The sequence below is a fragment of the Staurois parvus genome, unplaced genomic scaffold (assembly GCF_062004578.1).
Source record: "Staurois parvus isolate SC_StPar_1 unplaced genomic scaffold, SC_StPar_1.0 ptg000198l, whole genome shotgun sequence".
Classification (NCBI taxonomy): domain Eukaryota; kingdom Metazoa; phylum Chordata; class Amphibia; order Anura; family Ranidae; genus Staurois; species Staurois parvus.
The window spans coordinates 7,843,539-7,868,001 of record NW_028317994.1 but is presented as its reverse complement, the minus strand read 5'-3'; the positions used below and the strand labels follow the sequence as shown (position 1 = coordinate 7,868,001).

At 38.7% G+C, this 24,463-nt stretch overlaps 1 protein-coding gene across 7 annotated transcripts in view; it reads right to left on the bottom strand.

Moving 5' to 3' along the window:
• The window catches only part of NFIB (nuclear factor I B), a 287,809-nt gene that overhangs the window by 62,862 nt on the left and 200,484 nt on the right, over window positions 1-24,463 (bottom strand). For 6 of the 7 annotated variants that reach the window (XM_089678082.1, XM_089678083.1, XM_089678079.1 and 3 more), the window contains 3 exons: window positions 23,248-23,337; window positions 17,365-17,496; window positions 12,298-12,476 (listed from right to left, as the gene is read on the bottom strand). In XM_089678082.1, coding sequence (XP_089534208.1) covers window positions 12,298-12,476; window positions 17,365-17,496; window positions 23,248-23,337 — 401 coding nt within the window. The remainder of the gene's footprint in view (window positions 1-12,297; window positions 12,477-17,364; window positions 17,497-23,247; window positions 23,338-24,463) is intronic. The other variant, XM_089678084.1, reaches the window with a different exon arrangement.

Here is a 24,463-nt window from a genome sequence, read left to right as displayed (position 1 = left end):
GGCTTGACAGTTCAGTTTAGAAAATAAGCAACTGTGACAGTTATCATTCATGACATGCCTCCTCATGGGCTGAGACAGCAGCGGGAGAACCAATCAGAACCAGTGAGCCAAAGGGTAGAGAGAGGGGGTGGGGCAGAGCCATGGCTCTGTGTGTGAATGGACACACAGAGCAGTGGTTTGGGAGTGAGCTTGTTTTGGTGCCCCCCCCCCCATAGCAAACTGTTTGCTTGCTGTGGGGGCACTAGGCAGGGAGGAGGTGCCAGGAGCGCCAGCAGAGGACAAGAAGTGGAGCATGATCAGGGCTGCTCTGTGCAAATCCACTGCACAGAGCAGGTATGACATGATTGTTACATTTAGTATCACTTTAATGTAAAAAAACATCATGCACTTTAAGGACCTGCAGTAAGCCTCAGCTCATGCTGTTGTAGGTTTGTAGGAAATGTTTGCTTGCCTAAACATTGAGCACAAAAGGATGGCCATGTGTAAGCCACAGTGTTTCTAAGTCTTATAAGACAGTGGGGTTGATTTACGAAAACTGGAGAGTGCAAAACCTGGTGCAGCTGTGCATGGTAACCAACCAACTTTAGCTTGTTCAATTAAACTCTGCCAAAAAAAGAAAAATGGAATCCGATTTGTTTCTATGCTGAGCTGCACCAGACTTTGTACTTTCCAGTTTAAGTAAATCAACCCCCATGAATAATTATACTGTGTCATGTTAACATCCTCTTTTCAATCTTTTTTCCACATTTCTTATGTGATGTCCAACAAAATATATCTGCAATCCTTTAAAAACATGTAAATTTCACTTCAAAAATGTCAACTGTTGTTTGTAAACACATACAGAAATATATATGCCTTTTATTATTTTTATATTGTCGACCTTTTGCATGCAACTGGCCAGCAAACTATACAGTAGCAATATAATTTTATACTTGTTCAATAAAAATGTCTGGCGCAAGCTAGGCTGTCAAATAAAAATCTGGCCATATTGATGTCAAGTTCTTTTTTGCAATAAATGAATAAAAAGACACTGAAAACATCTATCATGACACATATGCAGACGGAGGTCACTGCAGCAAAGGCAAGCAAAGGTTAAGATGTGTATGAAAAATGGTGACATGTGCTCCAGTCAGGAATGTGACTTACTGTATAATCTACATACTTAGAAGCTATAATGTCTTCCTTTTTATACAATATTATATTTGACTGCTATTGGATTCAGAAATGGCTGATGTCTATGTTTCTATGAGTTAGTGTATACCATTTTTTTTCATACTGTTATTAAAATAGTCTAACAATGTACAGCTACCGTATTTTTCGCTCTATAAGACGGACCTGACCATAAGACACACCTAGATTGTAGAGAAGGAAAACAAGAAAAAAAATATTCTGAACCAAGACTACAGACACAGTACTGGAGATGACCAGAGACTGCGGACATAGTACAGGAGATGACTAGAGACTGCGGACACAGTACAGGAGATGACCAGAGACTACACACATAGTATAGGAGATGACTAGAGACTGCAGACATAGTACAGGAGATGACCAGAGACTGCAGACACACTACTGGAGATGACAAGAGACTGCAGACATATTACAGGAAATGACTAGAGACTGCAGACACAGTACTGGAGATGACCAGAGACTACACACATAGTATAGGAGATGACTAGAGACTGCAGACATAGTACAGGAGATGACCAGAGACTGCAGACACACTACTGGAGATGACAAGAGACTGCAGACATATTACAGGAGATGACCAGAGACTGCGGACATAGTACAGGAGATGACCAGAGACTGCAGACATAGTACAGGAGATGACCAGAGACTGCAGACACAGTACAGGAGATGACCAGAGACTGCAGACACACTACTGGAGATGACCAGAGACTGCAGACACACTACTGGAGATGACCAGAGACTGCAGACATAGTACAGGAGATGACCAGAGAATGTGGACATAGTACAGGAGATGACCAGAGACTTTGGACATAGTACAGGAGATGACCAGAGAATGTGGACATAGTACAGGAGATGTCCAGAGACTGCAGACACAGTACAGGCGATGACCAGAGACTGCAGACATAGTACAGGAGATGACCAGAGAATGTGGACATAGTAGAGGAGATGACCAGAGACTGCAGACATAGTACAGGAGATGGCCAGAGACTGTGGACATAGGACAGAAGATGACTGCAGACACACTACTGGAGATGACCAGAGACTGCGGACATAGTACAGGAGATGACCAGAGACTGCAGACATAGTACAGGAGATGACCAGAGACTGCAGACACAGTACAGGAGATGACCAGAGACTGCAGACACACTACTGGAGATGACCAGAGACTGCAGACACACTACTGGAGATGACCAGAGACTGCAGACATAGTACAGGAGATGACCAGAGAATGTGGACATAGTACAGGAGATGACCAGAGACTTTGGACATAGTACAGGAGATGACCAGAGAATGTGGACATAGTACAGGAGATGTCCAGAGACTGCAGACACAGTACAGGCGATGACCAGAGACTGCAGACATAGTACAGGAGATGACCAGAGAATGTGGACATAGTAGAGGAGATGACCAGAGACTGCAGACATAGTACAGGAGATGGCCAGAGACTGTGGACATAGGACAGAAGATGACTGCAGACACACTACTGGAGATGACCAGAGACTGCAGACATATTACAGGGGATGAACAGAGTTCTTTCAGCAATGCACAGATGTAAAGTTTGTGAAAAACAGCTCAGGGTTTGGTATAACAGTCCACAGGCAGTCTAAAGGGGGGAAGGACATACCTGGCCAGATGTGCTCAGCATCCTATCTAAGGTCCAGGGGCAGGGCTCCCACTCACATCACAACGTCTACTACAGCAGCTCCCTCTCGAGCATACAGGCAGCATGGGGTGGGGTCAGTGGAGCTTCCGGACCTGGCCCGCCCCCTTACACTACATTACACTAGTGAAAATCTGTATCCCTGAAGGGATGTGTTTAATTTGCAAAATATGAATGTATTGCTCACAGAAAGGCATAAACTCATCCAAGAGAGGGCAGTCAGTAGCAGATTTTGTAGTTTCATAAGGACAAGTTCATGCCCTGAGTTCATGCATGCTCCCAGAAACTCTTGCCTGTGGAACTGTACTCAAACAACTTTATTGTGCCAAAGCCATAATGACATGAATTACTGGACATTATAGTCAGTAACTTACCTCATCTGCACATTACATGAACAAAACATTAAAACTATAAACAGCACACAGAGAGTCACTGTGTCAGTAGAAGGATCTGCTGAAATAGAAAGTTTCAGCTAATTGCTTTGTAGTCCACAAATTTCTTTAGATCTCAAGATCTCATTATATCTGTCCAGATATGAAAAGTAATATAAAAACCTGCACTTACTTTGTCTTCAGGTCATTAGATACAGTGATTCACACAGAAACTATTTTGTGTTATTTTAGTTTTTGGGAAAGTGGAGATGTGTTAGGCAAGCCATAGATGAATCAATTTTCTTTCCTTCCACGAAGGGTGGAAGGAAAGAAGATTGCTTGATTCCCCCCAACAACACTGGGAATGCCTCCTGCAGCGCTATTGTGTTTTGCTGGCGATGGTGGTGGGGGTGGGGGCAGGGAGCCTTCCCAGCTGGCAGATGGATCGACTTGGGTACAGTCAGCCTGCCCATAAATGGATCAAATCTTGGAAGGTTCCTGCTGAACCTTATGAGATTCAATCCATCTATTGCCGGCTTTATGCCCTCTGTCAAGTTTTCACTACTGCTCGTGTCCACATTGGGTAGATTTACCCCTCTATTTGTAATGGTGACCTTTGTCACAGAGAAAGAAAACAATGGAACTCCAACATTTCCAACAGACTGAGAGATAAGAGGAAATCTTCCAGTGAGGATATCTGTTCTAGAAACAATTGTCTAAGAAGAGAATTTCCATCAGTGTGGAAGATTTCCTCTAACATCCTGCTGTATCTCTGGGATGAAAAATGAAGGAACATTTTCAAATGGTACAAAGACAACAAAAGTAGATGTAAACGCCATATGATCCTTTTTTAACCTTTATTTCAATTTTAATGCAAGTCAGTACTGCTGATCTTCTGCAAGCATTTCCTGACTACATGCATACACTCCAGCGATGGCTACATGGAATTTCTCAGGGCAGGTTTCCTGATGACAACAGTGGACCATGCCTGTGTATTGTGTGTTTCAGTGGTCAATTGTAGATTTGAAGTTTATCAATGCATGAGCAGCAACTGTGAGATAGGGACAGAGAGTTGTCACCCTATAACAGAAAGTGTCTGCACAAGCCCCTTAACAGCAGGATCACAAAGTATTTTTTAATGAAAGCTGCAAATACAAACAGATTAAAAATGACTTCTGAAGTTACAATAACATATTAAATCTTATATGAAATTTTAATGAACGTGTTTACATTTTTAAACATTGCTTTCTGCAGACTGGGTGTCGTTAACTCAGCAGCTGATCACAGGCCATTCTTATCTAGGGGCAATTCTTAGATACAACATAATAACATTATAACTTTATTGACTATACTCCCAAGGATAGCACTGCATCTCTAAAGCTGGGTATGCACTGGTAAATTTTCTAACAAATTCTCGAACAAATATTTTTATGAACATTCATACCATAATTCTCAGTACATTCAATGGCTTGACGATTTCTTTTGAAGTCATTCAAAAGTAGTTCAAAATTTAGTTTGCTTTTAACATTTGATTTTGGCGTGAATGGACTTTGCCAAATGAAAACCACAGGCACTGTTAGAATCTTGTTTGCGCAAAAAAGAAAATTTCCATCCTGCTTTTTGCACCTTTTTGTCACTGTGTTCAAAAGAGAAGGTTGATTTAACCCCAATAATGATTATAAAATTGAAAAAGCGTCTTTAAAATAAAAAATTGTGTTGGAAAATCTACTAGTGTATACCCAGCTTTGGAATAAATACTACATAATGCAGCACTGGCTTTTTATTAGTACGGGTTAGTTCAGAGCATCTTCTGAAGAATGGCTTACTACTACTTCCTGGGTTACTGTGACCTCCAGTTTTCAGATAAGGTTTCTGATAGTCTTCATCAACCAGTTAAGACTACATTGAAAATACAGAAATTGCCCATGAACCCAACTAGCCATCTGAAGTGATGTGGTAGGTTCATTAGTGTGCAGACACTGTTGTGTGATCAGTCGCCAAAACCGAGTGGAACCCAAGCAATGACTTGAACAATTCAGACAAACCACTATACAAGCTTCTTGTTATGTACAGCACAAGTCAGCTCTCCAAATTAGAAAGATTGTATGAGGGTTTCCAGCTGCTCACAATTTCACATGTAGACATATTTGTTATAACAGGGATACGTGTTCTGTACAAATGTGGGCTCTAATAACTTTATTTTGTTTAAGGCAATCAGTGAACTTACAGAACATGAATTTAAACATTCACATATCCTTGGTGTATGAGGAGTGCAGGATTGTTTATCTGATCTCTGCTTATTGGTGCTGCTTTAACAGCTGTACAAAACCCATGGTTAACATCAAATACTAAAAAGAAAGACTATGGATGATTCCACCATCTATATAGCCCTCAGGGGAGTGAATAAAGACTGAAAACATAACACTTTCTACTCCCTACAGCTGGCTGTAAATTTAATTTATAATGCTTAATAAATTAAAGGATATTTTAGCTAGCTTAGAAATATTTCTCAGTAGAACCAGCATGCATTGCGACTTTCTGAAAAGGATGACTTATCAGATGCTTAAAGTGGTTGTAAAGACTAAAGGTTTTGTACATTTATGCATTCTATGCATGAAGGAAAAAAAACCCTTCTATCTGCAGAAGCCCCCCCCCCCCCCTTCAATACTTACCTGAGCCCTTTCAGGATCCAGCGACGTGCAAGAGCGGGAACTCTCCCTCCTCACTAGCTGACAGCAGCAGGAGCCATTGGTTCCCGCTGCTGTCAATCACAGCAAGTGCGTCAATGAAGAGAGAGAAGGGGCGGGGGCCGAGTCGTGGCACTGTGTGTGAATGGACACACAGAGCAGCGGCTCAACAGCGAGCCTGCATGGGTGCCCCCACAGGAAGCTACTTGCTCTGAGGGCACCCAGCAGGAGGGAGGGCTCAGAAGCTTGGTTTTATATGTGCACTTTTTTAAAGCAACAGATTAAAATGAGCATTTTTTTATGAGCTCTATGTACCACTGAAGAAATTTCCCTTCATTCCATACCTACTTTAGAGACACAACCCAAAGTAAAGTGAGGGCAAACCTATCTTAGAATGTTGTCATTGTCATTTGAAAATGTTTTGTTTCACCGTCAGCTTTAAAAAGCATCCCAACTAATAGAAAGGGTAGAGTTATAAGTCCACTCTAAACAAAACTAAAAAAAGGGGAATCCTACATAACAGGAAGCACCACAAGGTATGTACTTAAAATACACTTTAAAGCAAAACTTTTGCTTTAAAGACTAAAGGTAAATAAATGTGCATTTACTATTTTTTGTTTTAAGATCCTGGAAAACATATCACCAGCAATCAGCAGGTCGCTGATGCCATGCAGGTCTCCTGCAGACCGTCAGTGCAAGCTGTCTGCCCATACATCGTACGAGCAGGCAGTTTTACACTTACAGGAAGAATCAATAAACTACCACAGCACTCAACAGTGCCATGGTAGTTCATTGAGAACTACAAGATGACAGCCGCAAAGGCAATGATTCACAGGGTTCTGCAAATGAATGATGTGGTCGTGTAGGCGGAGCCCTGCACAGCCATGCTCTCTTTGAATTGTGGCAGTGAGTATGTGGAGAAGATCCTTGGCTCACTGCCACAAGAAGGGGGGGAATCAGGGGGAGAGGGGTCTGATGCTGAACATGTTACATGTTAAACCCTAAATATGGGTGTAACATGTTCAGAAAGGTGAACTTATCTTTAACTTTTGGTGTCATGAACCCAAGTTTACTTCAAATGTGCAATCACGTGCAGAAGCTGTTGCTACACTGCTCAAAAAAATTAAAGGAAGACTTCTCAATCAGAGTATAGCATCAAGACAATTACACTCCTGGGATATTGATCTGGTCAGTTAAGTAGCAGAGGGGGTTGTTAATCAGTTTCAGCTGCTTTCGTGTTAATGAAATTATCAACAGGTGCACTAGATGGACAACAATGAAACGAACCCCAAAAAGGAATGGTTTTACAAGTGGAGGCCACTGACATTTTTTCCCCTACTCATCCTTTCTGTTTTTCACTCATTTTGAATTTGGCTAGGGTCAGTGTCACTACTAGTAGCATGAGGTGATACCTGGTCCCTACAGAGGTTGCACAGGCAGTCCAACTCCTCCAGGATGGCATATTGCCATAAGGTTTGCTGTGTCTCCCAGCATAGTATCAAGAGCATGGAGGAGATTCCAGGAGACGAGCAGCTACTCTAGGAGAGCTGGACAGGGCAGTGTCAAAGCCCTACAAAATGACCTCCAGCAGGCCACTGGTGAGAATGTCTCTGACCAAACAATCAGAAACAGACTTCATGAGGGTAGCCTGAGGGCCCGATGTCCTCTAGTGGACCCTGTGCTCATTGCCCGGCACCATAGAGCTCGACTGGCATTTGCCATTGAACACCAGAATTGGCAGGTCAACCACTGGTGCCCTGTGCTTTTTACAGATGAGAGCAGGTTCAGCCTGAGCACATCTAACAGATGTGAAAGGGTCTGGAGAAGCTGCATGTAGCATCATTCAGCATGACCGTTTTGGTGGTGGGTCAGTGATGGTTTGGGGAGACATATCCATGGAGGGACACACAGACCTCTACAGGCTAGACAATGGCACCCTGACTGCTATTAGGTATCGGGATGAAATCCTTGGACCCATGGTCAGACCCTACGCTGATGCAGTGGGTCCTGGGTTCCTCCTGGTGCACAACAATGCCCCGTCTCATGTGGCTAGAGTATGCAGGCAGTTCCTGGAGGATGAAGGAATTGATACCATTGAATGGCCCCCATGCTCGCATGACCTAAATGCAATAGAACACCTCTGGGATTTCATGTTTCAGTCCATGCGATGCCGCCAAGAGGCACCTCAGACTCTCCAGGAGCTCAGTGATGCCTCATTAGGAGCATGCCTCGATGTTGTCAGGCATGCATACAAGAACATGGAGGCCATACAAACTACTGAGTACCATTTTGAGTTGCAGCAATGAAATTTTAGAAAAATGGACTAGCCTGCTGCATCATTTTTTCACTATGATTTTCGAGGTGTCTTTGAATTCAGTCCTCTGTAGGTTGATCATTTTCATTTTTATCAAACGATGGGGCATACTTACATTCCTAACACATTACCCAGTCCATATCAGTATAGATATATATAGTATAGACAGTATAGATACAGTATCCAGCATGATATTTTTCCCCGTTGAGATCTTAAGTGTTTTCAAAGTGTTCCTTTATTTTTTTGAGCAGTGTATTGTGTTTAAATTTCTTCAAAAATAATTGTGAGTTCAAATGGAACACAGGCACTTCTGCAATAGTGAAACATGCAAAATCACTCCCATAACATACACCTGCCAAAATATAAAATTAGTTTTCCATTTTTCAAAAATTATGAACACGTTATGTGTGTAATAACTAATGAGCACCTAAAGGGCTTTCAGCTTTCTTAGCCACTTAAAGAAACAAGGGCTTCATCAAATATGTATCTTAATCTGTCCATCTGAACTCAGTTTGAAGTGGTGATATGGTAAGGATTTGTTGAGCTACCAAATGTTTAGCCATTTATTACAAAACGCATGCCTGAAAACCAAGAAGTGCTTTGCGTAGTAATAAGTGACCCCTAACTGTCAGTCTTATTCCTAAAACACTATAAGAAAAACTGTGATTTCAAATAAAGAAATAATAGAAGTGACTTATGAGTTCTTACCAAACCATCAGAAGCCCATAAAACAGTTATATATAGTGAAGTCGTATTTTTGCTGTTTAAAACTTGAGATTTTAAGCTTTAAGACTCCATTTTTCCCCGCTACAGAGCTAAGCCCCATCTTAGCCCTGCTGTCCAATAAGTGAATTAGGATTAGAAGAGAAGTATGGGTTAACAAAAAAAAAAAAAAATATATATATATATATATATATACTCACCTAGGTATATGCAGCATCATCCGATGCTGCATCCGTGCCCCCGCTGGCTCTAAGACTGAGAACATAGTGATCAAAGACCACTGATTGCTCAGTTCTCAGTGTTCTGTGAGCAGAGAGCTAGTGACTGTCAGTCAGTAACTCTCTGCTCTGCCCCTCCAGCAATCACTGGAGAACAGGGCTGTGGAGGGGGCAGGGGCGGGAGCGGCTGCTTTGGGCTCTTGATAGATCACTGAGAGGCTGAGCCAGGAACCGATCCAGGCTTCTGGGTGGATCCCGTCCATATGGTCGGAATCTTTTCAGAGCCTGGACCAGCTCTGTGACATCAGCCAACAGAATTCAGCCTGGTGTCAGCTGAAAACGGGTCACAGGAGTCCAGAACGAACTGCACTCCTGTGATCCCAAGGAGAAGCATAGCCAAACTTCTCCTTTAACTGTGGGGGTGCGCTATGTACAAAACAGGTTGAAAGCTTAATAACACATTAAAAACTAGATCAATAAGGGTAAAGAAGAGTATTTTTAATAGTGGATTTCTTGTGGTACCTCTTGTAGGACTTGTTTAAAATGACTGACTGGTGCATTGTGAAACCATTGTGAAGGCATTTTTTATTTACCTTTGTACTTCCATAACTCTCAAAAGAAAGAAAAAATGTGAGAATAGTCATGATGATTTCATGCTTTTTTAGACAGAACTCTCCTTTAAGAAAGCAGTCTCAGACTGTAAATATAACCAAGGAACACAATATATTACCTAAAAATAAGTACATAAAAACTGAAAATTTAGCCCATAAGCAATTGCATGGTTTTGAATAGCCAAAACTTTAACAAAAAAGTCTCAAGGGATATTACCATATTTGTAAAGCATTTTTTTCTAGAACTGAGACACGGGACTTAATTTGGTGTTCACTTAGCAAAGTAAACATTCATTTGAAAAGTACATGTTCATTTCACAAAGTGAAAGTTAGTAAATAAGGTGGACCTGTGTTCTCTTTGTATATTTAAATCGTGTGCAAGGGAAATGCATGTATTTCTTACCATATGGAATATTATAATTGAATTTTAACAAGGAAGGCTAGTATTAACATTACATTTTGAAAAATAATATCTATGGTCGGGGAGGAGACAAATCTTAATACAAAAGTGTTTATACAAATAAACATTTTTTTATTTTCATCACATACTAAAAGTTTATTGTTTCAACAGTCAGCTATACCTTACACTATAACTGACTTGATGGACAATGTGTGAACACATCAGTTTTAAAATTAACTCCCGACAAATCATTTTTCCTAGTTCTGGATACAGTAGAGAAGGGTCAACACCTCTGCTCAGAGACTTGACAGGAAGTGAAAGGAAATGTATCAAAATGAAGGACAATTGACATTGTGAGAGAAAGCGAAGGGGAAATTCAAATTCTATGCTATTCATGATAACAGGTGGCTCTATAGAGTGAAATTTACCTTTACCTCCTGTTCTAGGGACAACTTTAACATTTTTAATTCTCTTTCATTTTCTGAATAGGTAACAACTGTCAAAAGGACAGGAAATAGGGGGGAATCTTCCTAATGCATTTGTAGATAATATTAGCCCTCCATACATGGTGAGGTGTCTATGGAGATTTTTGGGTACCGCAGAATGGCGCCGTTCCATGGACGTAAGCATGTACAATGTCTTACAGATTCACTTTAAGCATACCACCTAACAAAGATTATCTCTCACCCTAACAAACGGAAACTGTTCAGAAACCAAAATAATTTTAAATGCATCCTCTTTGCATTACAACATCCAGGACAGTCCTGACAAAATCTTGACTGTTTGAAAGTATCTCTGCTTAGGGATTAAATGGCATTTAATGCAAGTAAATGTCACATGTCAAAATGTATACCACAGCTAAAACCAATATCCAGATAATACTACAATAATCAAGATAATTCCAATGTAGGTGTTTTGACTGATATTTTACTTTGCCTTTACTGTTAATGTGGACCTAGTATTAGATATATTTTAAATGTTAAGTACATGCAAGCTAAGCAATGTGTAAGCTTAGCACTTACAAGTAGTTATTATCTTATACAGAGGCCACAGTATTTCCCCCTGAAAATGCATGTATCTGTTGTTCTCTCCTGAAGAAAAGAACCATTTTGTTTAATATTATCCAGGGTTAGCTTTAGTTATGAGCTTGGGTTTATACTTGGATTCAATCCAAACCCAAGTTCCCTCAAATCTAGAAGTTAGCTGTCATTACTGGGCCAATAAGCTGTGGGTTGGAGATTCCCTACTCTGCAGCTAACGTACGTGAAGGTTCAGAGATGCTCACGACATAATGTAGGCATATTAGGCCAATGTTACTGTCCTGATATAGCCATGTGACCATATTAGGAGAGTGATGTCGCAAGCATCCCTGCCCCTTTGAATATGTGTAGGTGTAGGGTGGAGAATCTCCTGCCTACAGCTCTGTGACCCAGCAAAGACACCTAACTTCCGGGTTCAGATTGAACCCAAGCTCATCTATAGTTATCATCTATCTCCAGAAGTGAGATGCTGACTCAGATATGTAACACCTGTGCAGTTCCAGGGTCTGTTCACTAACGTCTGAAACATACTAAATATTCCCTATTGCAGAACTGAATTATGACTGATGGCATCTTATCAGTCTATGCAAAATCACTTCAATTGTTGCTTTGTGATAGCAAAAACTACAGCTTTTTTGGAAAATTATACTGTTGTATATGATATGTCAGCTACTTATGCATGAAGACTTGTGAAGTCACTGAAAGATCTGCTTTAAAACTACATCTAAACAAAAAGGTGAAATATCTATTAATTAATATTTAAATTAAGTATATACTGACATAACAAAGTATTTCCTTTTCTAATGTAATGTATTACACCTTCATACCTTTTGGTTAACATAAAGTCTCGTGATCTTTATTTTATCATATGGAAACATGTGAACACTGTCTGTTAATGTTAAGTCCATGGCTCATTCCTTGGCTGTAGACAATCAGACAAATGACACATTCCAATTGATAAACCTTACATTTATTTTCTATTAGTTATTTGTGTAAAGTCTTTCTACTGAAACACTACTTGTACATCTAATTTTATGCATTCATTGGGGTTGATGATTGATATTTATAACTGCCATTTTCATTACCTGGCTTGTTTGTGGACTGGACGGGTCATAAGAAGGAACATAGTTCTTCAGGGCATCCTGAGGATTCAGGTGTGGAGGATATCGGATTGTTGGATGAGAAAAGTAGGAACTTGGGGCCGGAGGAAGTATAGCTTGCGTTGCAAATGGCAGAGGGGAGGGTGAAGTCCTAGTTGAGATGACTGGTCAAACAAAAGAAAAAGAAGAACATTACTGTTAAATTATTTTCACGTTTTTTCAGGATTATGAAGGAAAGAAGCACCTGAATTCAAGAAAACAATCTCTACGAATGCTGTACTTATATCTGAAATATTTTTTTGATTACTTTCCCTGCTGTACTAGAAACTTAGATGAAGCCTAAATACCAGACGTCCCTTGAGAACTAACAGTCCAACTTTCCCATATCAGGCTGCTCAAAGTCTTGTTTAGCTTTCAGGAATTACACCATTCTCTGATTTAGCACTGCTTGAAATAAAAGCATTATTCCCAGAAAGAAAACATATTTCACTGGTTAAGTATTTTCTCTAGAGTCTTGAAAGATAACAAAACCCACATATTTGTGATCCTTTACATCACACTGGGAAATAAGTCATCGTTAACTCCTAATGAGTTTTGGCTGCAAAGGGACACTGCATACCTGCAAAGCTTATGGGAGGCTACATGTAAAATTGTTTTAGGTCCATGAAACAGAAATATGTATACTAAATTAACAACAGCCAGGTAATCAGTATTCTAAACCATTGAGTTTCCTTTAAGCAGGTGTGCTAATCAAGTGTCCTGAGTGTCCTGATATACAGGAAATAGAAAAGGGAATCTTTAAAAAAGAAAACATGTAAAAATAGTAATATCTATAATAAGTAAAATGTGACAGTTGCATCATAAGTAACATAAATAAAGAAACTGTAGCTAAAGTCAGTTTTTTTTAACATAGTAGGGAATTGTTAAATCTTGTCAGATTTTTTTTTTCCTCTTTGTGGGAGATTTCCCTTCACTTCTGCCCTGTAGACACAACAGAAATTGTAAAGAAATCCCTTCAAAGTGAAGGAACCCCACTTGTTTACAGTGATCATCAGAACAAGTGTGTTCATTGGAACATTTCCCCTCTATTCGTGTTTTTCTGACAACAAAATCATTTGGATATCCCTTTCAGTCACAGGGACAACGGGTGCCAGGAAAAATACAGAAGATGAATCTTCCTAACGGAGATAAGGACAGCAATAAAAGCCTAGTGGGGGTTAGAATCCCTCTTCATGCTGTCCAAAATGAAGAAAAAAAACACTGTAAATAGTAAATGTTACAAAACTATTTTAAATTACAAACTCTCTAAACACATACAAAAGTTTCCTTTAAATACTGCTAACTTTCACTGAATACTCTAACCTATCCACCTAACAACCACTTATCCAGAGGTATTTAATTACCAGAGGAACAACACAAGTTTTACTCAGAAAAAAAAGAAAACAGACAGAGTATTAACCAAGAAAAAAACAGTCTGTCTATTTTCATTGTATAGAGATGGCAAAGGGTTTGTGCAATATCAATATTTATTTAATTAATTTGGTCGGAGAATACATTTATAAGAAAGGAACAGGACTCCTTGCCAGATTGTGTTTTATGATAAAGGAGAATCAATATAAGGCAAGTAAAACAAATCACATCCTAACCAAACGAAACATTTGGTCCTGCTCCTTTTTTAAGCATATAAGCTGATTTGATTTGCCTGGTAACGATAATTTCCATAATTTGAGCTTCGTTACAGTCTTTGATATAGTGTTATGGTAATGACTTGATCTAAAAGGGTTGATGGCTGTGTCAGTTTGTCAGTCAGCAGCAGGCACAGCATCTGTGATACTCAGATGATAAATTCAGGAAAGATAAACTGTCTGTGCATCCTCATCTTTGCCCTCAACAAGAAGTACTGTTCAGGTAGCCCTAATACATGCTTGTATACCAGTTTTCAATAAATGGTTGGTATTCGCAACAAGAACACATTTCCCTGCACATCTGAAGTTTGTTACCAAATTTCACATTTTCTAAATAATGAACTGCAGCCAAAGTTTTTTTTAATTGCTTGGCTCCTCCTAGCCTCCTTGCATTATCGTATTGGCATTCACAGAAAGTCACAATGGCTGCTTAAAGGAGACTGTGCTAAGAAAAGAAAGAGTGTCTACACTCCCTGACCTCCTCAAAAAAACATTATTCATCTGTCTGTTTTGCTATTTTGATGATTTCAATACACGCTAAGTCATTGACCTGGATCAGGTATAAGGCTACATACACACAGATGTAAACATTTTACTGATGCCCTTCCTGCATAAATTATACTTTCTTTTACATCCACTGTTTTATAAATACATAAAATTGTCCTATTTTTTTTTTTTTTAATACCAGAATACATACACATCCTCAGATGCAGATTGTTGGAGTTTGTGTTATCTGAACGCAGTGAATGTTTCCACACCTAGTAGAATGTCTCCATGCCAAACAGTGCAGCTGTGTTCAGATCCGTAAATAAAAAAACGCTTGAAAATGCATTTTTTACAGCTGTGTGAATGAGACCTAAAGATCAGCAGCTTTGTCCTCAGACAAAAGCAATGATGACCTCCATATTTTTCACCACATAGGTCGCCTAACACAGGTTTCCTTTAAGACACATAAAACATTTGAATCCTGGGGATAGTGCTGTTTGCTTTCTCCATAGTTGATTAAAGGAGAATTCCATGTGAAAATTATAATCTCAAACCCCAGTTGACCCGCAAGTTTTTTCCATCTTCACAGTTGAAAGAAGCATTAATCCCTCTGCTTTTTAATGTCAAGCAATGCAACATTACCCAGTATATTTTTCCATAACATTTGTGCCCAGAAGTTTACTTACACTCCCTGAAAACTGCCACTGGCCCCAGGTCCTGAGCACTGCTCCTCTGAAACCTCAGGGTAATAGAGCACACTCCTTGTGTCCTTCATAGGCACAGTACAGCAAGAACAGTGTGGGTTCCAACTGCTGTCAATAAGCAGCTGGAAGGAGGAACAGGGTTATGGCTTGCCACTGGGGCAATCTGAGCATCTTTGGACATAAAGAAACTTGTCCACAGAGCCATCTGGGAGCACACATGCAGAGGTGGCTTCAAGTGCCACCTAAAATGTCTGCCTCAGAGGGAAAACTTATCTATAGAGAATATACAAGGTAAGTGCTGATTTTTACAGTGCTATGTGTTTAAGGTTTAGTATCACTTTAACCCCATTTCTAATTGAAATCATGGCAAATAGTACTCATCTGTTACTATAAAAAAAAATAGCCCATAAAACGTCTGCTACCTTATTCACTCTTCCTACCCCTGTTTGTGGTTGGGCAAGGAGCTCTGTTCCTGCAAGTATGTTAACAGTGTTAAGTTAACAGTACTGCTAAAGGCAATAAAGCCCAGATTGACTACAATTGCTCACATATATTACAACCTGGATGTGTTAGAAACATCCACCATGTTCCATAGATTAAGGTACACTGAATGAATTGCTTAGGCAGGTCTTCAAAATACATAGCTGTTGGTAACTATATTGTAAAGGTGACTGCATAAAGGGATTACAGTAATGTAGAATTGGATTATTTATACTAGCTATATTAAAAAATGTGTTCCTGGAATTTTTTATTGAATTCTTACTAAATGTGTGTATTAAATTCACAATGTTCCAAACCTATCATTAAGAGAAAATGTAAACTTACAATATCTGTGGATGGCTATTCCCAATTTAGAAGTGGTACATTTTTGTGTGAAATTGAGTAAAAGCTTATATATTTTACAACATACAGCCTAATCAGAACTTAACGTGCTTGTCCACTGCTCTCCTTGCCTGTGTTAAGTGAACAATGCCCATGGCAGCATCCAAGGATAACTGCTTCACATAGGTGATCAGCCTAAGTTACACAAGAAGGCAATATTCAGTACTTTGCCAAAAATCAATCCTGGCTCAGAGCCCTGGGGGAAAAATGAAGTTAACCTAATGAAGCAAACTGAGCCTGGATATTCCCATACTAATTAAATAGAAACATGTGTTTAACATAATTTGACCCATTCTACCTGAACTGGGTTAGCTGAAGTAAGTCATGCTGTCATGACCTTAAAAAATGACAGGCACAAATTTACACAATAACACTCCGTGACTTTCCATCTGTACCACAAAAGAGGGCACCCACAGAAAACATACTGTATTAGTTAACACATGTAGAAACCACTAAAAAATGTGACCTTTGGCTCTACTAAAAGTAAAAAACAGTTATTTTCTGCCACTTTGTCAGAAGCTTTACTGTTATAGTCTGTAGAATATCATATGTAAATTAATAGTTTTCTACTGAAATAAGTATGTTTGCCCAGAAAAAAGAAGCCAGACTCACTATCCCCCAGTAACCTTTTTCCTACTGAGCAACAGAATCAAGACATGGATATGTACTCTAAGCTACATTCTCCCTGGAAGCTACCATTTCCAATGCCAATACAATAGCTGGGGTCATCATCTTTATCTAAGATTCATTAGCTATGTTAGTTACTTATCTTGAACTATCATACAGGACAGGAATCAAAGTCTAGTTGGGAATGGCAGCTCCCATATTTCTATCTTTGCACAAGACAACAGCCAAGGTCAATCAAAGTGGAGCTAACTTTCACATTATACCTGACACTGTTTTATGTGTGAGGTTAGTGGTCTGTAAAGCTTTTCCCCTTTTTGCTATGCCCCATACCTTTTACCTTGTGATGCAGCAACAAAATCTTATCGGGCACCTACCCAATGCAGATTATATCAGCCACCTTTTCCAATGTCTTCAGTTAGTTTCTTATGACTCATTTAAACCTGGTCATAGGCCTGAAAGTGGCACAATACTATTACTAATATCCAGCACAACAAATCTGTTGTTCACTACTACATTCTTCTTTTTTTGCACAAAAAAACTAACAGCTCATATCATTACCAACAACAGCTTCTGCTTCAAAACTGTACTTTTGGGTGCCTTGTGTTTACATACAGCAGAATTTGAGAAGGCTAGACTAGATGATAGCATTTGACATTTGTTGCCCTTACCACTATGTCCTACTCCTGGAATCCCCGGATGATGATGCTGGGGAAAAGTGCTCAGTCTTGATGAAGAATCCTGTGGTGATGTTGGGCTAAACAATGGCTTTTCAGGCTTCTTCATAGTTGGGGAGGACATATCTGTTTAAAGTAATACAACAAGGTGTCAAGATGCAAGCAGCTGAGGGGAGTGTATTCAACATGATTACATTTGCTTATTTGTACAACTAAAATATTGCCTGTTGTAAAATGGTAGTAGCTTACTATAGAATATAGATTGACGCTGGAACCAACACACATTTCTGATGCTTGCTAGGCACAGATTCTGCTAGTCACTGCTACGTGCCCCACTTAGTTCAGTTATTAGACCTCATTGTGACAAGCAGACGAACAAGCACAAATGACCAGCCTCTAGATGAAGACTTCAATAATAGTTTGCTTGTCTTCAGCCTATTAAACCAAAATCACATTCCTTTCATACCAGACAGGCGTATCGTTGGAGTAATTCATTTATTCATTATTTCTCAGATACTCAGGGCAGCACTAAATCAGATACTTGGCTGCTTTTTTCAGCTAGACATACTAATCCTTAGTTAAAGAAAACAAACACACAACAGTTATACCTGCCATCCTTAAAATAAAAGAAAAAAATTTTAAAATGAAATTTTCACCCATCTACATTTCACAAATGATTGCCTTGATTAAGATGAATTTTAATCTTGAGCACACAAAAATGGTATTATACACAAAGGCAGATTTCTCAAAGTAAAAAAATTCAGATTGTATTTATGATATGACAGAACAATGACAGAGTCTATGACAGTGATAAAAGACATCAACTAACACTACATCTCATAAGAAGGTACTGAAAGTGATGGGGACCCATTGTGAGCATTGCTTCCAGGTAATGAAATACAAATTCCTTAGACAAGATGTGAAGCTGATGAGACTTCCCACATACAGACATCTTTGTACCAGGCAATGCCTGAACTGTAGCACGTTCTACACTTATCCTGATATAGGCAGAGTTCTATTTTTATGAAGGGTAATTTTAATGGCCAGAGTGTTTCCAATATTCACACTGGACATGTCACTTGCAATTATCATACTCTGTAGGGACTACTTGAAGAAGCATCTTGTTTTAAAACATTGTACCCAAATCACAAAAGAGATCATAATATCTAAAACCAATCCCTTGCTATACATGTTACAGCTTGATTATATAAACTACTAAGTTTAGGTTCAAAGGTACAAAATAAAAATAACTTTAAAACAAAATTAAGAGAGTGTAGAATCTGTAATTAATTTTACAATATTTTTTTACCCAAATTATTTTTTATTATTCCAACTAACACAACTACTATTAGGCCGGCCACAGACAGTTTAAATCTCGGCAAATTCAGCAGGAACCGGCCAAGATTCGAACAATGTATGGGCAGGCTGAATGTACCCAAGTTGATCGATCGATCAACTTGGGTACAACCAGCCTGCTAGATTTTACATATGATTAATGCTAGCATAATCACTGTCTTCTCCGCTGAGAGAATATAATGGCTCAGTGGAAGGGAATCCCCCATCAACACAGACCTGTGGTTGCAAGAAAGAAATTTGCTCCATGTATGACTTGCCTTATATACATCCTTACACAGTGTCCTATGTTAACCTACTTATGTTTTAGATTTCTGTACAATTATTTCTTAAAACCTTTTAAATGGATTTTAAAATGTGGTCATCTTATCAGTCTAAACTGATGGTAAACTGCTTGCTAGGTTAACAGACATTTGTAATCAAGATTTAGTAAATGAAGAATGTTATAGAAATGGCTTGTAAAGGAAAATTCCTGTCTAGTGGAAAACTGATGTATCACCACTACTAATATTACCAATCAATGCATTTACCTACTTTCCTTACAGTGTTAGAGAAGCTCATTTATGGCCCAGAACTTGGTAGCCTTGAAATGTATAGAAAAATTCACTTGGGGATAAAATATCAACTCTAGCTGAAATGTATTATTAGCGTATGAAAGGGAACCTATGACAACTTTCTATTAGTGTCTCTAGGAGATTTGTTTGAGGTATATCACACATAAAAGAAGGCCTTCCCACATGCTGGGCATTTGACAGGTGTCAGAAAGAAGAGGAAGTGATTGGAAACCCCCACAATGGTGACACAGACACCATTAAACATTTTGTTCAATAGAGACAGAAAGATTTATGCTCTCAGGATTTTACTGCTGATTTTGCCCTACTTTCCAGCTGGAAGCATTTCCCCAATGGAAACAAGATAGCATTTAAAACCCGACAGAAGTACTAACGTTTGCCCGTTTTATTAAAAATAATGGCTATAGTTGGGCTTTTCTTTTAATTCTAACCTTTCAAATGAAAACAGAAATGGGTAAAGGTAAACTCTGCAGTACATCAACCCCTACATGCCTGCTCCTACTCCCTTCTGTACATAATATTAGGTGAGAGCATAGCCTATACATAGCAAAGTGTTGAAAGCTTATATACCTTTTGGCTTATATACCTCACGGAACCTAATATTTGATCTTCTTTTAGAGCATATGTGACACTAGACTGCAGAGGAGGACAGGCCACACAAAAAGTCCATACTTATCCCCACTGAAACACTCTAATATGTAGACTTGTTTCATTAAAAAAATTATGTTTTAATACAACATGGTTAGCATATAGGCATTGGTAGAGTTTTTCAGATAACATTTCAGTAACACAATTACTAACCAGGATGACATACAGCTCTAGCACGTCACACATTATAACATAACATTTATGGTGGAATTTTACAGTTACCATATTTTGATACTAAGATGCACTATAAAATTTAAAGTTAAGAAACATCTAATGTGTGGGGTAACAGACAATAAACAAGAAATAAACTTGAATCTGTTCACTCCCTTACTTTTTAGTTTGTAAGTAGAAAAAAGTGTTCTATCCTATATTAATAGCATTGAATGTCACTCACTGATTAGTTGGAATAGCACACTGTATTTATTATTTTGCTTAGAGCTGGTGGCTGAGTCTGCCACTGTACTTTTTATATCTTGGGTACTCCAGCAAAGTTTTTCTTCCTGACACGTAATTCCTGAGTGTTTTCCTGCCCAAATGGGAGTTTTGGGTGTTCCTGCTGAGGTTTGTGGGTTGTAGCATTTCTTGTTGCCACCTCCACGATATACAATATATCCAAATGGAAATGTGGGACCCCCTCATAATCACTGCAGCAGGTGTGCCTTCCCAGGCTTTCTGGGTATTTTTCATCAATTAATATCATAATGTACAACATTATTCACCACCAAGAGATCCTTTTTTCAATTAACGTGGTAACAGTCTTTCTTCAGTGAGATACCACTGCCAGTGCCTATATAAAAAGATATTACTCTTTGTAGGAAAGAGTAGGGGAAGGTTAGGTCCCTGCTAGTCCCTTGATGAGGAGACCTTAAGTATGATTAATATAATAATTCCCCACAAGGTTTAAGCTGAGTATGAGGTATCGTTTTTTTTATTGTGGATCCCCATATAGCAGGGGTGGGCAACTGTGGCCCTCCAGCTGTTGTAGAACTACAAGTCCCATTAGGCATTGCAACTGACAGTTACAAGCATGACTCCCAAAGGCAGAGGCATGATGGGACTTGTAGTTCACCAACAGCTGGAGGGCCACAATTGTCCACCCCTGCCATATAGCATTGTGATGGCTGATTTATAAAGACTTAAATACTAACAAAATAGAAGGGCTGCAACAGAAATAGTCATTTTAATTATTTAATTCACACTGCAAAAATAAAACATTTGAGTTGATTTACTAAACTAATAGGCCTTGAGAATGGCAGTTACTAAAGTGTATATTTATATATATAATAGGGTTCGTATATACAATAGTTTGCAGCTATACACTTGAATAAGCAGCCATGTGAAGTGGAAAAAACAAGATTTTAGCTTGCACATACTTCTTAGACTAAAGTGAACACAGCTAAGCTAAAACATTTGTGTGAAATGTGAATGCATACTATTCCTTTAGTATATCAGCTTCAATGAAGCTGATTAGCTATTACAGGACCAGCCTCAACTTTTTCTGGTTTTCATAAATCAGCTCTTTTGTCTGCTGAAAGTACAGGTGTCAATGTTTTTATTATGAGAGTGTGAACAAAACAGATTCTTTAGCCACCAGTGAATAGTTTAAAAAAATGCATATGGGTGAACAGTGAAAGTTTAACCAAATATTTGCATTAAGTGCTGTCAAATCTCCCTTAGTATGTGGTCTGCTGTTGGTAAAACATCCAGCCATTATTGTGTGTTGGAATGGACAAGTGTTCTAATGGCCTATATACTTCTCTACTGAATGCCATATTGTACCCGTCCTGGCTGTCACAAGACTGTCAGTAACAGAATACGTTCACAAGGCACAATCGTCCCTTTTTGCTGTTCACAGAACTTTACAAAAGCAAGAATATATAAAAGACTGAATTTCACTCAAATGAAAGATGTAGCAATTAATTCTTACAGAAAAACAAGAATTGCTGTACTTGGTACTCATTCAAAGCACTATACATTAAAGTGAACCATTTATGTACTAGTCATACTAGTTGTTATATTTTATGTCTGGCTAGAAAAATACTTAAAAATTACAAGTTACTCTTATTTTTAAAGTGAATACAGAGTTATATACAAGGCAAATATACAATTCTATAAACCAGCATGAATGTAGAACAGTTCTCTTGTTGGCTCTCTTCACATCTGTCCTGTACATGTGGTACATCATAGTGTGCACATTAATGTGTAAAACATTATGCATTAATGTGAGGTGCATTAAGGTGGCCTGTTCATTTGAGTACCGCCAAAGCATCACAATGCACATCAAACTAGACATGAACCATTTTTTATACACAACGCACAAACGGTTCACATCTTTTCATTGTGGTGTACTGAAACACATCTGCATTGAGGTTTGCTAACATGGTGTGTTAAGGTGCCATTCAAAATTCTGCCCCAATGGCACAGGAACACACCACAGTTTCTGCAACACATAGGTGTGAAGACAGCCTCAGACAGTGGTTTTATTTTTCTGCTTTTAGTTTTTCTGTTATGTTACTTTATGTATACTTTAAAAATGATGACATTTGGGCAAACCCACAGTTAAAATACTTAATAGTTAATACTTAAATAGTTAATATATGTGATACTTATGTGTGAACAATTTTACTTATCAAATGGTTTGTAACTCTGTGCAACAGGTTTTGTGATCTGACCTAATAATCAGCTTCTAGAATTCTCTGAAGACTTTGTTGCAGTTTGGCAATGCAACCTGGTCTAGGACTCATTCAAACCTGGTAATGAAAATGAAGGGGTGGCAGCAAACTAATAAGATAATTCCTGTGCTCTCCCCTTTTGTAAGTATTTTTAGAAGTATGGTTATTTAAAAGAGCCTCAAATAGCTCAGAATGCTGACATTCAGTCTCTCAGTGTGAGCGCTGCATTCAGCAGGTTACAGGAGGGTGGTACTGGGATTCGAGTACTTATACTTAGCTAATTCATATATAGCTAGAATACAATTTTTTAATTTCTGCTTGCAGTTTAGGCTTAAGGCAATGCAAGTGCCACGATTATGTGATAATTTAAAGTCATTTTAAATAGCCTACAGCAGCCAATCATAAAAGAATTCCTCGACTGATTTGACTGTGGTTAACAAGAATCTGATTGGTTGCTGAAGATTATTTCACCTCATCTTTTGTTGCTGTACTTTGTTCTGCTTTATCAAGTCTATTAAATGCTATTTTCCATTCACTTGTATGTTTTTACATGCAGTTGGCATCATTTTTATTGCACTTTGTAACAAACCCTTAATACACATTTTAGTAATCGTAATCTTCTCGGCTCTCACCTTCCATTTTGATCTTCAGCCAGTCACAGTCAGAAGCCCCAGGATCCTCCATTTTCCACTGCTTGCTTCTGGATGACTGGCCTGTGAACTCTGTATGTGATGTCAAAAAAAATGAGGAGGGCTTGATTACTCAGGTTGAGCTCTGCTGCAAGAAATGTTCAGCAGCGGCAGAAGCTTGCAAAATCTTCATGTCTGGTATTCTATAATCACTGAGGTTTACATAACTCATCAGCTATTAGTATAGTGAATAGAATTAACCAAGACACCATTGGTGCAAAAGCCTACCAGTCCAGCAGAGAGAATTTTCTGTCCATACTATTATAAATATCTGGCACCCACTATACTAAACCAGTCATTTTTTTTCTCATTTAAATTTATTCATATTTTCTTTTAAATGTAGTTTTCAATCTTTTAAGTGTTTTTAACAACACAGTGCAAAGACCAACACTGTGCCATAACTTATAGAAACAAATCATAAAATTGTTTTCCCTAATAGCCTACCTAAAATAAAATCTATTTTCTGACTTGTTCCAAATGTATATTCCATATAATTAATATGTAGACTATGTTATCAAAAAAGTCCAATATATTTCAATGCATTTATCATGAACATTTTCAATAGTAGGGCTGCGACTTTAGCATAAGTGTTCTATAATGAACCTATGTTTTAGGCTTTTATTAATCCTAAGGTGAACATTTCAATAATAAGGTATACTTACCTAAATAGTGGGACTCCTGTGATCTTTGCTGTGTTGCCTCCTTGCACCAACTGTCGTTACCTTCAGATTCTACCTATCTGGCTAGCATATCATATTAGGGATATGTTCACAAAGCCTGATGCAAAAAAATATCAATACCAACAAGTTTGTCAAAGCTGGCAATCAAATTCAAAATCTGCTTGGTAGTTTGAATGTGATTGGTGATAGGGCCGGTTCACACTAGGAATCACACAGGACTGTGCTGTGCATTTCTGTGCGATTCACACATTGTTCAGTGCAGTGTAATTTGAGCCCATTCGTTTTTAGCCACAACGGACCGGACCGTAGTTCTGTACTGTATTTGCAATCTGCATTTGGGATTGCAGTATGATTTGAACGCGGTGTGGGAAATGTGCACAGAGCACTGCATTCTGGTGTGAACAGAGTAGTTTACTTTGCTTTCCTTTGCTGTCTTGAATTTATTCTTAAATTGTATCATTTCCTAGTCCATATTGGTA